Consider the following 16686-nt stretch of genomic DNA (forward strand, 5'->3'; position numbering starts at 1 on the left):
TATGTGACGTGATTTTATTATCGGCACACTCTTTAGTTTAATTGACTTGTTTTATCAGCTGCATATGTTGGAACCATCTGTTTATATTTCTCTTTTATTACTAGAACTAAAAATAGAGCCATAGTAAATCCTTGTTTTAGCTGAGTTTAAATACTATTTCCTCAATATAGTGTAACAAACAATTTCCATTAACCACTTGGCTGGCAAGGTGGCTTAGTCTCTGACAGGTCTTTCTTAGAACCCAGATAATTTTTGGCCTGCTATTTACTGCCTCTAAAACTGTCAGAGGCTTTTCATTTGCAGTACTGACTTTTTCCCAGGCATCTCATGTGTTCAGTGCCAGTTTTATTTTTAGATCTTTTTTGTCTTCTGCCCTACTGGAATTTTCTATGTCCTGCATTTCAATGCTTGATAAATGTGTAAGACTGAGCTCTAGCAGTCTGCAGAGACAGACTGTTCTCAGTGAAAACACCAGCGGTTTGGGAAACCACAAATAGCTTTTTTCTATGAATGTACATTCTCTGCAGTTTTCATAGAAAACATATTTACCTCATGTAATTCTTAGGAAAGTGTGTGCCGTGAAATCCCATGTTTTAGAACAGCAGTGTGTCCCTAAAATAGAGATAAAAATGACTCTTTCATTGTCATTTTGAGCGAACTGACGAGATGGGCAATATGATCTGATGCCTTCTACTGTGCTGCACCAGTATGGGATATAACCTCGATGAACAGCCAAGTGATTCTTCCTGTGTGATGGGGGTGTGTAATTACATTTACAAGGATTATGCTTAGGTAGCAGAAGTAGCTGGGAGAGCTTCACCGTGTTCCTGCTGCTGCTAACAAGTCTCCTGCCACACCAGGGCGGTGTTCTTGCTGAGGAGCAGCACTACTGACCTTCCTCTTTGGGCTCCTCCCTACATAGCCACTGTCCAGTTTAGTAAAGCTAAATCAGTATCTCCGTTTGTATTTCAGAAGAGGGTCTTCACAGATTCAAAAGAGAGCTCCTCCTCCTTGATGGTCTTGACTGGTGGAATGCAATGCTCATCAGAAGGTTTTATCATAAAAATAGATGAATAGGATAAAGGTCGTGATTCAACTCGTTCTTTGGTAAAGAAGAGTCTTGGAAAAGAGGCTGTGACAGCAGGGTGTGAAAAAGCTGCTTGTTTGGCCACTCTTCTGCTTACCAATAATGCAGTTTATGTAGCAAAATAAAAATGAATACAAAATACTCAAGGCCCTCCATTCCAGTGGCAGCCAAGCAGGACTGGAAGGAATGTGGCTTGCAAGGTGTCGTGTAGACCCCTCTCTGCAAAATAGAGTTGAGATGTGTAACCATCGCCACAGCTCTCTTTTGACAAAAGGGGCTGCATACCACAATATAAGTGCAAGGATTGTTTGCAGCAAAAAATCGTGGTTAGAATCAAGATTAATGATTAGCACCTTTCTGTATCAAGTCTTTGAGGATGCTCTCCTTTTCCAGGTACAATCATTATTTTCTATAGTTGTGTTTTTCTGCTTTAGTACCTGGATGCAGATAGTCTTATACTGAGTGGGTGAGGGGTATTTGGCTTTGCTCTGTTGAACCACATCACACATTTTATCTCAATCCTGTCAATCAAGCAGCAATGTAGGCTGGTTCAAGAGAATATTGAACTTTACAGCAAAGCCAGTAGGTTTTCTAGAAATTAATCAGCCAGAGATTTCTCCTCAGTGAGATCATTAAAATTAAGGGTATAAGAAATGAATGCTCTTTTCCTGATAAGATATTATTGTTCTCCTGCTAATATTGATAAAGGTGCTATTTATGTGTCTGGAAAAGGAATAATGAAGGAGGCATAAGGTTTCATAAGCTTTTACCCTTGCTTTTTGTTTCTGTTGAGGGGCAGCGCTTAGTAAAACTACGAAAAAGGCTTCATTCCAAATAAGTTAAATCAATATGGCAAAAGCATTTGTACAATATGTACTGCAGCCAAATATATCCCAGTTTGCAAAGTATCCAAGATGGATTTGCTTTCAATGTTGCTGTAAATGCCTACAGTTTGAATCAGAAGGAGTTGTAGAACTAATTTACTTTTCAAAAGCATTGAAGCCTACAGTGGAAAGTTTCCTTCTAATCCTTTTATATTTCGCATTTCTGTTCTTAACACTCAGGTGAATTATAACAGTACATGAAACTGAGGTCTGAGGTATTGATAGTGCAAAAGTGCTGCCTAACACAATTGCATGAATGAATGTGACAGAGAGTGTTAAAGGTTATTTCAGGGAAAACAGAGGCAGGTTCCATTGCAACTGATCCTATGCAAAGTATATCTATTTAAGAGGGTGATGCTCAAGCAAGGAGAGATGTCGATTGCTTTAATTGCTTTGCAACCTGTCTTCAGGAGCTCTTGCTGATGATCAAGATTCTTCATTGATTCTTCATTGTTGTTGGAGTGGGAAAATGCTTAGGATGGAAACTGGAACAATCTGTTTGTATTATACCTACTTTTAGATCCAAAGAATTAGACACCAGTGAGTTTTGGAGAGTCAGTGGAATATATTTGCCACCCAGGATAACCCATAATGTTTGCAAAAAATATGCACTCTTTGGATCAATGAAATATTTCTGTCTAAAACACTGGAAATTTAACTTAATGTTTTCATCTTTCATCTAGTTATTCAAAATTGAAACTGGAGATGCAGCATTCCTTGTTAGAAATATCTCTTCTTCTCAAAGGATACATAAATGCTAAATCTAACTTCAGGCATGTGACAGAAGTCTATAGGACTTCTACCCCCATTTATGACTTATAACAGTTATTCTTTGGTAGTTATGAGTTCCTTTAAATAGCGGAAAACTCCAAGTTATGTGATACAATAGCAAAAGGCAAATATATATTGCTAAGACATTTTTCAATGTTTGTCTCTTGCTGCAAAAGCAGCCATTTATGGGAGCAGAGTTTACTGATGTAGCCCTGCAGTCTTTCAATGCACTTAGGAAGATGACATCACTGATGATAATTTTTAAATAGATGACTAATTATTTTGAAAGATTTTTAAAAGATTTCACAGTATTTCTAAGTGGAAGAAAATCAATGTTATATCAAGGAGATAATGATAAAACTAGCGAGGTCAAGTGAGTATTTGGGCTTCTAAAATACTTTGTAGGGTTTAAAAATTGAGAAATGTGAATCCAAGCACATTATAGAATTGCACTTTCTCTTGAAACATTGTGATGTATCTTTGTGTTTAAAAGAAGGTAGAGTGAGTTGAAACCTTTGGTTGGTGACTTTCTTCCAGGGGGTTTCTTGGCTTCAATCAACAGGGATTATGGGCCACTGAGAGCTAATGGAGCTAAGCTGCTTCGGTAAACATAAAACCAAATTTTCTGTTGGGAATACTGTGCATATCTGGCTACAAATACCTAGCAGGCAGTTAGATGATTGACACTTCTGCCTAGGATCTCTGCTCTGCCTTTGCTTCCCCTGTCCGCTGTATTGCTGTAATTAGGGAGGAGCCCCTGGAGGGCTGTGGAGCTCTGCTGTCTGCATGGTTCTCACCAAGGGGGTGTGAAAATGGCATTACTTTCTCCGCACTTGGGATCTGCCTGGCAGCAGCTTTAGGATTGACCCTCAACAGCAAGAAAATAGGATTAACATTTTAATTCCCTCTACCTACCCACCTTCTCTGTGTTTGCTGGGCAGAGCTTTGGCACAAGGAGGAGTCTAATTTAAAAAGTGCTGCTAGTCTGCCCAGTTCAGGATGGTGTACTGCAGTGAGAGGATTACTGTAGTATATCAGGATCAGCAAATAATTCTGAGGAACTAAATAATTGGTTTTGGTTCTCTGGTCAAAATTACATAGAAGGAAAATGCTTTGCTTAGAGATTTATTCTAGGATTTCAGTACTTATGTCTAAATTTATTTGTTTTTAAGTTGAAACAAGACTTTTTTTAAAATAAATATAACTGCAGTTTGAATTGTGTATCATGTTCTGGCAGTGATGGTTTGAGCGAAACAAAATTTGTGGGGAGAAATAAAATCTTTCATGACAGTGTTTCATGGCAAAAGCCAGACAAGATGTTAGGCGTGCTGGCTCTCCTTTAGGTCTTAAACAGAAGCAGAGATCCTCAAGCAATGTACAATTCAGAAATAATTGTTTAGACGTTAACTTAACTATGTTAATCAGTTAGAGGATTTAAGAGGGATGATTAGCACTAATGCCAGGAGGGAGGGGGAAAGGAAGGGCTGTAATTTTTCATAAAGTCTGTATATTACTCCATACCAAAAGAACATGCACAATTAATAAAGGTGAGCATCACTTAGTTATCAAAGGTATGCAGGGAAGGTATCCCATAAACATTTTTCAGGAAGCAGCTGCTCCATCTCTGAGATCATAACCCTTGAGGGAGACCTGTGAAATACATTCAAACGACAAATTGGAGGATTAGAAGTCACAACTCTATTTACTGCTAAAAATCCCAAACTCAGAAAAAGCATTAATTTCAAGGTATATCACAGTAATTTCCATACCTCCCTTCCTGTTCAACCCCTCACTGTTCCAGGTTTCTTATTCGTTCTCTCTCTCCCTTGGTCCCATAGACCTCTGTGCACATTAACAGCAGGTTAGGAACATTATCACCTCTCCCCTTGCTAACATTCCTCTCTGTTCTACAGGTACTATTTTACCCTTTCTTTCAAACTAAGTGGTTACACAGTTAGGTTGAACTCAAAACACTTGTACCCAAACTGCTTTTAGTTGGGAAGATTGCTTCTGATTTAGATCTGATGCTACTAGAAAGCCTGCCTGCTGTATTTTTGGGCTCTATACCAGTTGGTCTAATGAAGTTCATTATGTCTCCCTACAAACCTCATTTGATTTTTTTTCAGTGTTCTGTTTTAATTTTGTTTGCTAAAATGATTAAATGAATTTCATAAAAACTTGTAAATATTTCCCAGTGGACCAAATCTGCATTTCTTGGCAAATATATTAGACTAAAAAGTAAAATAACTCAGCTCTGCTTATGAATTTAGAAGCCTGCTGCATTAATCTTCTCTGCTCATTTTTCCCTAACAGACCAGACATTTGGTTCTAACAGGAATTCAGAAATTTTTTAGATAATGACACATGATATACAGCCATCTTGTTTGTGAAGGTCTGGTCATCTCTCACACTTAAAAGTTTTGTTTCCAGCAAGAGGAGGGGATAAGTTTCTGTCCCTTAGGCTGCAAGAAATGGAGGGGAATTAGCCCATAGTCCCTGAGAGTTCCCTGTTGAATTAGAAGAACCTAATGGGAGGCACTCGTAGCCTTAAGAGATCCTCAGTTTTATTAACAATCAACCTGGCCCAGACAAAATGAGTATTTGTATAGGTATGACCCAGCTCAGCCTAACAGTGTGAACACCTTCTCTTTGGCTTGTGGGATTAGTACAGTCAGTGGGGAAAAGTGAACACAGAACAAGAATATGATGCACAGATACTTATAAAAGGAAGAAATGAGTTCTTCTTTGGAATTGCTGATGTTTTCAGTTGTTTAGTTGACTAAATTTTATTTGTACTCTGCTGATGAATGGCTTATATCTTCTGTATCGCGCTCTCTTTTTTTTTAAATCACAGATTCCTGTGCTTCTCAACCTGAGTAAAGATCCTGATGTTAACCTGCCTATGAAACCATTAATCTTTTCATTGGCCATGGGTGCCTGCCTTGGAGGTAAGAGATTACATGAGAAAGCTAGCATAAGGTAATAGCTTTGAAATTATGACATTTATAAACTAGCACAATAGGCTCCATGCTTTTATTATGCAAATCAGAGAGGGCCTGATCCAACTCCTTTTGACTTCAAAGGACTACAGGATCAGGATCCTAGCCGCTGTCTGCTGCATACACTATAATAGGATTTTTGCAGTCAGTGTTTGAAGACCACATCTGCATAAAGTAAAAATGCACAAAGAAACAGCCCAGATGGTGCTTATGGGGTTCTGATCTTTTGTGAGAGAAAACACAAAGATACATTTAGCTTTCAGAACAGAAGCCCATCACTGCTTATTGAAAAGGACAAGAAGAAAATGTATAATAGCTGAGATCTGAAGGCTTGATTCAAAGCCTGCTGAAGTCACTGGGAGGTTTTCTCACACAAATGGTTTGAGAATCCATTCGCTGACCTATTTAGCACTCCTATTCTAAGAAAAACCTCACTGAAGTCTTTGGGAAATGTACCTCAGACAATGAAAGCCAATATCCAAGTACTCATCTTGGTGTTAACTGGGATTTCTTGTATTCTCTATGCATCAGCACAAAACATGTAGATGGATTCATTACTCTTTTTTTTAAATTAAAATGTATTGTGTATGTATCATAGGCCCAGGTTTTCCTGGGCCTATATTTATTATAATAGCAAAGAAGAATGGCCAGCCAGAAGTTTTTAAATTATTACTTATACTTGATTACTCTGTTTTATATTCTGCAAATGGCTTATGAAGGTGCTACAGCAAAACATTTCCAAATAGCAAGTGTTATAAGTGCAATTAAAATGTGTAAGTTTTTAATGAGAAATGACATTAGTATTAATATTGACTACTGAGCATTTTAGTACTAATTATATTGTACTGAGATGTTTTGATTCATAAACATTCAGGTATTAGTTTAAATGAAGTTAGAGTGGATACTGGTGTTCTACAGTGAATTCCCCCCACCCTCCACCAAATACTCTAAAAACACTTTTGGTGAAGTGTAAGTCCTGTTTTTTATGTAGCTAAGTGATTGCTGGTGCAAGTGACCTTAATACCTAGTAAAGATTATAATGATATAATTTAGAGACTGAATTTTAAGACCATGTAGCAAAGGGAGGGCAATTAATACCAAACAACCATTATTTATTTTAGGAATTTGTTTTTGTACTCATTGTTACTCATGGTTACATTGTGACTTTAATCTGCAAATCTATTCCTCTTTAAAACTAATGGTTTGGATAATGAGTATTTCTTTAAATATATCTTTGCCATAAAATATTATCTTTCTCCAGAATTTGCTAATCACCTAAGACACTCAGATTTCATTAAACTTTTAGATATTAAAAAAAAAAAAGCATAAGAAATTTAAAGCTGGCCAGATTATACTGACATATTCTGAGTGGTAGGCACTCCACCAGCCTTGGAACCTTTACAGATTTCAGCTGACATTCCTAAAGTATCATTTATCTTTTTACCCAAATTAATTTAATTTGATTTATTGAAGGCTTGCTGGGATGTTAACAGAGAGACTTCAGTGTGTGTGAAGTATGAGAGAACAATAAAAATATCAATATAAATAGTACTTTGGAAATTATTTGAATTAAAGGCACTAGAGAGACATAGAAATTGCTCAGGTATTCAAACAGGTTCCATATAATTACTCTGATAAAAAGTTAGAGCATTATCATCATTAGAGAAAGCTCAAACTCTCTGACAAGTGCTGTATTAGGGTAAAGCTGAGGGTATGCTGAGTGCTATTACAGCTTATAGGATGGTTAGCCTGAAGACTGAGGTATATGTTTCTAACTTTCCCATGTTAGAACTAAGAGCTAATGAACAGCAGGTTATTGTTAGAATAGTGCCTGGAATATAAAAATGAGAAGTGTAGAAAAGCTTTTGTTTTAAAAGACCTCACAGCCAAAAAAAAAGTAGCGGACTTTTTTTCTGAAGAAACTGTGGATGGACTTCAAAAATTATTTTCAAAGGAAAGTCCTATCAGCACTGAAATGGTGTGAAGGAATCCACAAGGTAGGCTAATATAGTGTAAGAGGTAGATGACAATTATATCTGGTGCTTTAGGCAAAACATTGGATCTTATCACTACTCATGCAATCTAAGGAACTTGGAAAACAAGTTATTTTACAGAAGAGAGAGATTTATACAGAGATTAAATAATGCATTATAACTACAGATTTCAAAGTTAGTTGTTTACCAGATAATACACAGTTTCACTCCTGGTAATTTGATAGTGTTTGTGGAGCTCATGGTAAATAGTACTCAATGCCTGTGAGTCCATGAAGAAGCTTCACCTTTTGCGCCTGTCTTGGAAAATGTGCTGAAACATTTAGTCCTGAGAAATTTCCGATGGATACCATTATTTTGTTCTACTGTCAGAAAGTGCACAGCCAGCTGCTGGGTTGAAAGATGGTAGGATGAGGAAAGACTGCAATTTTCTTTTATTGCTTTAGCTGTTGTTCTGGAAATGAAGGAAGGACCGAATCAATCTTAAGCAAGATGGAGAGACTTTTGCCAGTATAACTGCCACATTGTTGTCATCCTCAGCTGCACCTCCTGAAGGAGAAAGTTGCTGCTACTTAATTTTTGTATTTCATGGCATTAAGCTCAGACAGAAGGGGTAACTGAGAGTAGTGTATATGCTCCTTGCTCTGGGAAATGTGTCTCTGGAAAGTGAAAAGGAATAGAAAATCCTGTCATCTAATCAAGGAACCCAATGTCAGTGATGGCCATGGGCACTTCTTGGCGAGATGGTCACAATTTTGAAGTCTTTGGGTCTTCCTCCAAGTTTGCCAGTTCTATTCTGGCTGAAGTTTTCTTGATCAGTTCAGATTAATCTTGTGCATTTAAAAATGAGCACGGTAACCTGTCAGGGAATCTAGTTCTGGAAATTTAGGCTTGTATTTTTCCCAGCTATCTTTAAGAGCTTAATTTAGGTTCCAAGTTAGGAGTCTGGCTGCCCTAGGCTCCCTGCTTGGTGATGGGAAGACAGGAGGCGGATGCTTATTCATCTACTGAAAATGCCAGACTCTCTCCACTGAGTACATAGGAGCTCCTAACGTACATAACTTCAGTAGCTGAGAGGAGTCCCCAAAGACAGGGCAAATGAACCTGGACCTTGGGGTCTTTCAGTTTGTCAGTTCTTCTGAATATTGAATGACCCATTAGCTCATGTCTGTCTGGGCATTAATGGTCAGGCTGACTAAGTAATAGATGGCAGGAATGTATTGCTCACAGGGTTTTTTATATACTGTCAGTATTTCAGTTATCTTTTGATCATGAAGGGAAACAAAAAAGGAAGTTTAACAGAAATTAAAGGAAACAAGGAATAACTTCACTTATTTTCTGTGGTGTTCTGACAATGTGCATCCATATTTCTCTTGCAGGAGAGGACACTGAATAGAGCTTTGTTCATTAGCCCTTCCTTTTCTAAAGTAAGATGAAATGTTGGTACCTCTTGGGACTGAGTTGGATATAAAACTCCCAGTGGGGTCTAGGGAATGCTGCCCTGAAATTTTTGGAGGATAGCTGAAAATTGCTAGCTCCAGCAATTTCAGAATGTGAGGAGCTTTAATCACACTGCTTCTATTGGCTCATAAGTTTTAAAATAATATGAAATACAAATTCAACTGAATTTGAGTAAGAGCACAGTTGGCAATGCATCTATTAATTAAGAGTGTTCAATTGCATAGAACTAGATTCTTTACTGAGCTGAAGACGCTATAGCTAAGACATTATTTGAAAGGTTTTTGTGCTTTTTACATGTGGCATCTGAAGAGCTGGCATTTACTTGTCTTTCTATCTCTCTCCTTTTTTCATAATTTATAAAAAGTATGTTTGCAAAGAAAAGGCTTTTGTTAAAAAGTGACTGAATTCATATTTGAAAGTTTTGTACCTTCTCAGTTCTAAGCTGTTAGTGTAAACAGGCACAAAAACTATTTCTCTGCTCCAGTGACTATTGCTGCGGTGTGAGGGGATATTTTCTTCTGTTTATGGTATTGCACTATTTGTTCTGTCTGCATATTTTTCTGGAGGACAACACCTGAAAGTTGTCACTGTCACAATTCTATAGAAAGAGGCTATCCCTAGGATGCGTATACCTGTGGTATTCTGGCCATGCAAGCTCCACTGTAGTCTCTGACTTGAGAAGGAAGGTACGAGGAAGGTGCTGCAGGCACTTTTCTTCTAACCTTACAGGGTCAAAACCCAGGTGTGAATAAAATCCATTATCCACAAGACATTATCCTGATTACAGCTATTAAAAGAGTGAAATCCACAGCGTAGCTAGGCAGTTGGATTTCTCTCAGTGGTCCAGTGCTATAGCTATTCTGTCTCTTGGCACCCCTCCTTACTTCCCTGATGCAGATGGGGTCTTGCACAGAGGAGAATTACTGACTTATTATTCCTGCTGATTCTGCTCAATAAAATCCTGAAGTAGCTGCAAGGCTTCAGGGCACAATGAAGGTAGAAACCTTGTTAAATTGCTAAACCAACCCTGCTTCTTTGTAATATGAGGGAAGAGTGATAGCCTTCAATAAAACATAAGATATATTAAAATATATAATTCTAAATTAATATTAGGAAAACAGTGCAACTGTAGATTATTTGGAGTTCTTTTGTAGTTAGAATAGCTCACAGCCTTTCAATTTGAAAGATTCCAAAAATTATATTAACTTAAGAACTGAATGTATGGGGTGAAAACATAGCTGTTGTATAAGAGCTTTGTTTTCTGTCTTAACTATTGTATACAATGCGTAATTGAAATGTATAATTGGTTTAGAGAATGTACTTACTTGAGCTTGAATCTAACCAGAACACTGATATCAAAAGCTCCTATTGTTTCCAAAGACCATCAGAATCTTTTAATGATGAGAAATCCTGGGGCTGAGTTTTATGTCTTGTGGGTGAGACAGCTCTGTTTCAGATGTTTTTGTCTATGAATATACATCAACTCATAATGCAAATCAAAGGATGGAATTAAAGGGATTGAGAGTGATTTGGGATCTTTCAAGAGAAAAAGGACGTTGCTGTTCTTGATTTTTAAAATCAGGTAAAACAAATAAGGAAATTTAGGAAATGTCTCACAACTTTGCTTTAAAGATGTTAGTACATCTTTAACAGTATTATGCTTCTGAATTGTAGAGATAAAACCAAAAGAAAATTATAGCATGAATTTTGTATTTCTTATACTAATATCTAATTACCTTTCCAAGCATGCTTTGCATTGCTTCTACAGTGATGGAAATTAGTAGCTCGGACCTTAAACTGTGATTACTGTCCAGTAAATGGCAGTACTACTCATTTTTCCTTAATGAAGGACTCATTCCAGATATTAACTGAATGTTTTACTTTTTGTTGTAGCATTAAGAACCACATCATCAGATATAAGCACAAGGAGTCTTTTCTCTGTGATGACATTTAGGTGTCCAAACTGTCCTGTTGTTGATTTCTGGAACAGCTAGAATCTATAACCATCCAAAAAGATTAAGCTTAGCTTTTTCACGACATTCAGACTCTGGGTCATAATCCTTCACATATTTTCAATATGAAATTCTGCTTACAACTCAACAGTGCTGTAAAGTCCTTGGTGTAAGAGCTAGGCTCATTACCTGAGCCCCTGCAGCTAAAGGAGATTCTCTAATCTTTAAGATTACTGAGGATAATCTTCTGTGGCACAAAAGATATAGAGAAGAAAGCTGTGAATGTAAAATGATTCCAGCTAAAACTCAAAGTGTGTGTGTTTGACAGACACACCATTGTCTGTGTTGAGGAAATATCAAAGGCCTGCTTGGTTTTAGGACACTGAGTTAATAAAACATACTGAATCTAGTCCTTTTTTCTAAGCAAGGCCATTTTTCTAAGCTTGAAGAATTATCTTGACAAGTATGTATGTCTCTCTCTTCCTCTCTCTCTCTGTATGCGTATTATTAAGGGTAAGATATGCAGTATGTGGGATAAAGGATGCTATTTCATGTCTTCTGTACTGATGAGCATTTACAGTTTGGATGGTAAATCTCTGATGTAAAAATGGAAAGGAAGAGAAGGTATGTGTAGTATGCAGAGTTCTATTCTACTTTGATTTTGAAAAAGATTTTACACCAAACCTCAAGCTTATTTGATTTTTAATGCTTGCATTACAGATGAATTCAAGATGTTTGCATTACCAGTTTTCCATTTTTTGCATGAAATAATTGCATGCTATACAGTTTCACAAGTTAGGGATAGAATAATGACCAGCAATGACAGCAGTGATGACTTCTGAGACTCCTAGAAATCATATGTGGATTTTTGTTTAATTTTATTTACTTTCTTTGTGCATTTATTTATCATAAATTCCAGAAGGTTCTTCCTAGAAGCTGTGGCGACTTCTATTTTCAGAATAATACGGAATTTTTAAACTCATTATGTTGTACTGGTGAGTCACTGCAATAAGAGAACATGGAATGATTTGCACAGCTGTCAGCAGAGGAGGTATATTCACTTAGAAGGTAGCACTTGGACTATCAGACAGAATGAAGAGAAGGAAGCTATAGCAAGCTTTGAAACTTGAAGTGCAGAAGACCATATTGGTCTATCTACTTTCCTCCCTCTGCAGAAACCTTTCAGATAGTAGCCCCTTTTTTGGAAAATGAATGGCATACTCCTCCTTGCAGCAGTGCTGAATGGCGCAGCAGAGAGGAGGAAAAAGAATTTCAGTCGGCAATATAATTGACTCATATTGATAACTGTATTAGCAGGACAGAGAGGGTTTTCCTCCTTATCTACCTCTGTCTGACACCAACAACCATGCTGTAGTCATGCCCTGGATATTATTTATACATATATTACTACATATGCGTAGCACAGTTGCAGATAGCACATCTAAACCGAAGGGGGGCACGAGCAGGATTTATGAAACCGTTTTAAACAAGGCACTTGAACATAACAGCTAGGCTGTAATTGAAAGTCAAGATGAGTTAAATCAGAATCTGAATTTAAAGCAGTTGATATTCTAAAATAACTGCATGGAAGGACACTTTTATGTTTTGAGTAATATTACTTTGTTCTGCTTGGCATCCAGGGTGTCTATCCATGGAATTATTTTGCAATATTTACTCCTTAGTAGTGTCACGTGTGGAAAAGCTGTGAAATTGAGCTGACAGTTTCAGCTTCTGAATCCAAAAATGGAGAGAAAAAAATGTGTAAACTGGGTGTTGTGTGCAGCATTAAGGGCTTTAAATAGAACCTACTTGAATGTGTGTTTCAGGGGGATGCGGCAACAGAGCATCAGAGCATGTTGTTGGAACCATTCCTCTCCATACAGCTTGCTTTACTCCTGTACTGGGTAAGCTGGCTTTGCAGAAAGAGATGACTTTAGTGATCATCTCAGGTTTTATGTCCTTTTTTACAGATGTCTAGATTTGAAAAGAAGCTTATGGATTTCTTTATGTCATTAAAGTAACGTGCAGGATGTTCAGCAACCTGTCTTATTTATTTCACACTTCTGGTAGTAAAGTGGCAAATTTAATTTTCACCTTTTTCTTTTATAGCAAAAAGGAAGCAATGAGTATTCTACAGTGCAATACTTACAGTAACTGCCCTGCTGGTGGTACAGTAGTGGTGATAAAAAAATTGTGAAGTTCACCTAATTCATGATCTTGGACTGAATATTTCAATGAACTTTTTGGATAAGTAATCTCCAAATTTTGATTCATCTTCAGTTTTTCCTATGAACTCCGTGTGTAGGCATTTGTGCAGAAACATCCCAGTCAAAGTGTTTCCAAAGGGGTAAAATTAAAAAATGTTTGGATTATACAACTGAAATCTTTTACAGAAATAATACTTCTGTGCTATAACCTATAACAATGTTCAATGAATTAACACAGGCATTTTTCCCTTTACTGACTATGAATTGTGGCTCCTGGTTATTTTAAGGACTGTTAATGATTTAATTGGCCTTGATTCCACAGCTCTGTATTGACCACAAAGTTTAATTATCCAGTGCTTGTTAATTTTACACATAAAATTATTAAAAATATTCAAGAGTGGTACACATTTAGCAGATGAATATCAAGGCAAATATGAATTAATTTTGTGTGAAACAGAAAATTTCTGAAAGCTATGAGGGTGTCTCCTGTAAGGCTAATCAAAACCATAGTTGTTCAGTGTTCACTTCTGTAGCCAGGTTTGTTACACTTGCTCAGGTTGTGCTTTAAGTAGAGAAATGGAATATGTTATGGAGAGGAAACCACACACATAAGTCTACCTATATTTAACTATATAAAGTGTATTGGAGAGTGCACAGAGTTTTGGTTTGGTTTGGTTTGGTTTTTTGAAAGTGAATGGGAAACCAGGACTTGGCTTCCTTAAAACAAGTTTTGCTTAGAGACTATAATGGGATGCTTTTATCACAGTAAAATGCAGGGCTGAGAAACCTCACCCTAAAATTATTCGTGATTCTGAAACAAACTCCTTATTTCAGAGTGAGATGGGCTGTTTGGGACAAAGGAGTGCAAATAACTGCACCTGTGTAAAACTGTGCCCTACGCAGACATTTGTCCACAGCCAGGGCAAATCTGTTTTCACGGCTTGTGTTAAGTGTGTTTTTGTCTTTTACTGCTGTTACAGGATAGTTATTTTCAGTTTCACCACTGAAAATAGTTGGATTAGAGAAAAATAATAAACACTTTTCTTTACCAGCACAGTTGTTAAAGAATAGCCTTTGCTCTGTAGCTGAAATGAAAACAGAGCATAGTCTTTTGCTTTTGCATTAGCTAGCCAGAGCTACAGGGAAGACAAAATGCAGAAAGAGTATCAGCTAAGTACAGATGTAGCTGTTATCCACTTGATGGTGTCAGATTATGTGGAGGGAAAGTGATGTGTAATACTCAGAACAAAGTAAGACTTTTCCAGAAGCAATCTGCTTTTAAATTTGCTGTTGTACCAGCTACCATCTCCTTTATATTTTGAGAAAGGTATGGTTTATGAAGGCTGCTCATGCTACACAAAATAACTTTATTAGTGATAATCCCTTCCCTTTGATTTCTCTGTGCTTTGAGTAATACATACTAATCCTGCCAGTCACTTTGAGGGCTATTCTGGAGGCAAACATATTAAAAATGTAGCAAACCCAAGGGTGGGAACTAAGAATACTTAGATATTACAGATAAACTGCTGCCAGATAAAAATCAACAGCTGAGGATGAGGTATAAAGTGAGGGGAAACATATTATTAATGTAAACTCTCTCCCTTTTCTTGCTATGTTTTTTTTCCCCCCATCTCCTAGCCCCTTCCCTTATTAACTTTCACCAGTTCTCCCTGCATTGATTTCAGTGTATTGTGGATTACAGTTGCCTGGGTTAATTTAGTTTGCTGAGGAAGAGGCTGGCTGAACCCAAGGGAGCTGCACTGGGTGTGGTATGTGGGGTACTGGGTTCAAAATTGACAGTCTTTGACGAATCGATGTAGCAGAGGGTAATAATCGAATAGTGGATTGCGAGGGAAGCGGAAGACACTGAGTAGCTGCAAGTAGTAGCAGAAGGCTGGAAGAAGCAGGGCTGGTGGATACTGCAGGTCTCAAACCAGGCTTACACAACCTTCTTAACATCATCCTACTTATACCTCTAAGCCAACTGGAGAGAGAAAGGCACATTTAAATATTTGGTTTGTATTTCTGGATCATTCTTGACAGACTTGTTCTTGGCAAAAACTATTGAATACTTTCCTGTATTTGGAGTTCATTGCACGTTCCCTAAAGATATTCAAAGTAGCTTGCCTTGAGAAAGATGAGAAAGGTACTTTATGCCACCTTTCCCAAACAGAAATAGTAGAAGACCTTCTACTGTGCTTCTATAATGATTGTGCAAAGCTAGGGCAAGTCCATAGAAAAAGAAATATGACCCATAAAGATTCCTCTGTTGTTTTTCTCTCTGTGGCATGTTTGGATTTTCTATGATCATAGTTCAAAGTGAGATTTTTTTTTTTTGCATAAAAAAGGTGTTTCTTGATTTCATACTTATGAATTATTACACAATATTTGCATTGTAGTGCCTGCAGTGTCCCAAGAATATAAGGCAGATTATATACGCAGGATAAAATATATGGTCCCTACCTCAAATATATCACAAATTATTGATATTAGGAATACAACACTTAATTTATTGTAAGGAATCTAGTTTCTTGAAAACCATATGTCTTGTGATGATAAAGGATGAGTTACGGTAGAAGTCATCAAACCAGGCAGATGGTTATTGCAATGATATTTTTTGATACAGCTCACTGGTGTGTTATTGCTTTAGAGCATACAAACAAATAAGAGCCTTTGAAGCTCTTAAGCTTCGTTATTCTTAAGAGTAACATGTAAAGATTGTGTGAAGTCCTGGAAAATGTTTATTTTACATCAACTTGAATGAATTTGATGTGCATATAGGTTTTCCTGTGCATTAATCTAGTCTTGAATTTTCTATGATTCAGACATCACAAAGTTGCTATTTCACTACCAAGTTAAATGCCTGCTGTGAAGACAGATCTTTATGGGAGAAGAATCAAAAGTTTGCTATTGTTAATTTCAGTTTAGTTCTTTAAAGCCTGCTAAGCCTATAGCTAATTAAACTGCACACACACTCTGAACAAATAAGAAATGCTACTTCTTTCAGATAACATTTAAGGTGGTGATTTCTCCTCATATGAAATCTACTCAGGAAAATCAATTCACTGTTGAGGCAGAAACTCTTTCCATAATATTTCATTATGTGCAGGCATTACTAGAGCACGTGTACAGTATAGAAGAGTGCTTGCTGTTTGGAGATCTCGACTGTATCTAGTCACAGCCATGAAACAAGTGTAGTTTCAAACCTGTTTCTTTAATTTGAAGCCAGAGCTATGTTCCTTGTCTACAGTAATATTATTCTGACAGTGATGTCTGATTGTGCTACACGTAGAGCAGAAACCTCCTATGAAATGTTTGGACACTGTAGACTAGT

General features: G+C 37.2%; 1 protein-coding gene across 1 annotated transcript in view; it reads left to right on the forward strand.

Annotated features, from left to right (window-relative positions):
• OCA2 (OCA2 melanosomal transmembrane protein) overlaps positions 1-16686 on the forward strand; it is a 192084-nt gene that overhangs the window by 123512 nt on the left and 51886 nt on the right. The window contains exon 21 of the mRNA XM_013954085.2: positions 5597-5690. Coding sequence (XP_013809539.1) covers positions 5597-5690 — 94 coding nt within the window. The remainder of the gene's footprint in view (positions 1-5596; positions 5691-16686) is intronic.

Source organism: Apteryx mantelli, chromosome 1 (genome assembly GCF_036417845.1).
Source record: "Apteryx mantelli isolate bAptMan1 chromosome 1, bAptMan1.hap1, whole genome shotgun sequence".
Classification (NCBI taxonomy): domain Eukaryota; kingdom Metazoa; phylum Chordata; class Aves; order Apterygiformes; family Apterygidae; genus Apteryx; species Apteryx mantelli.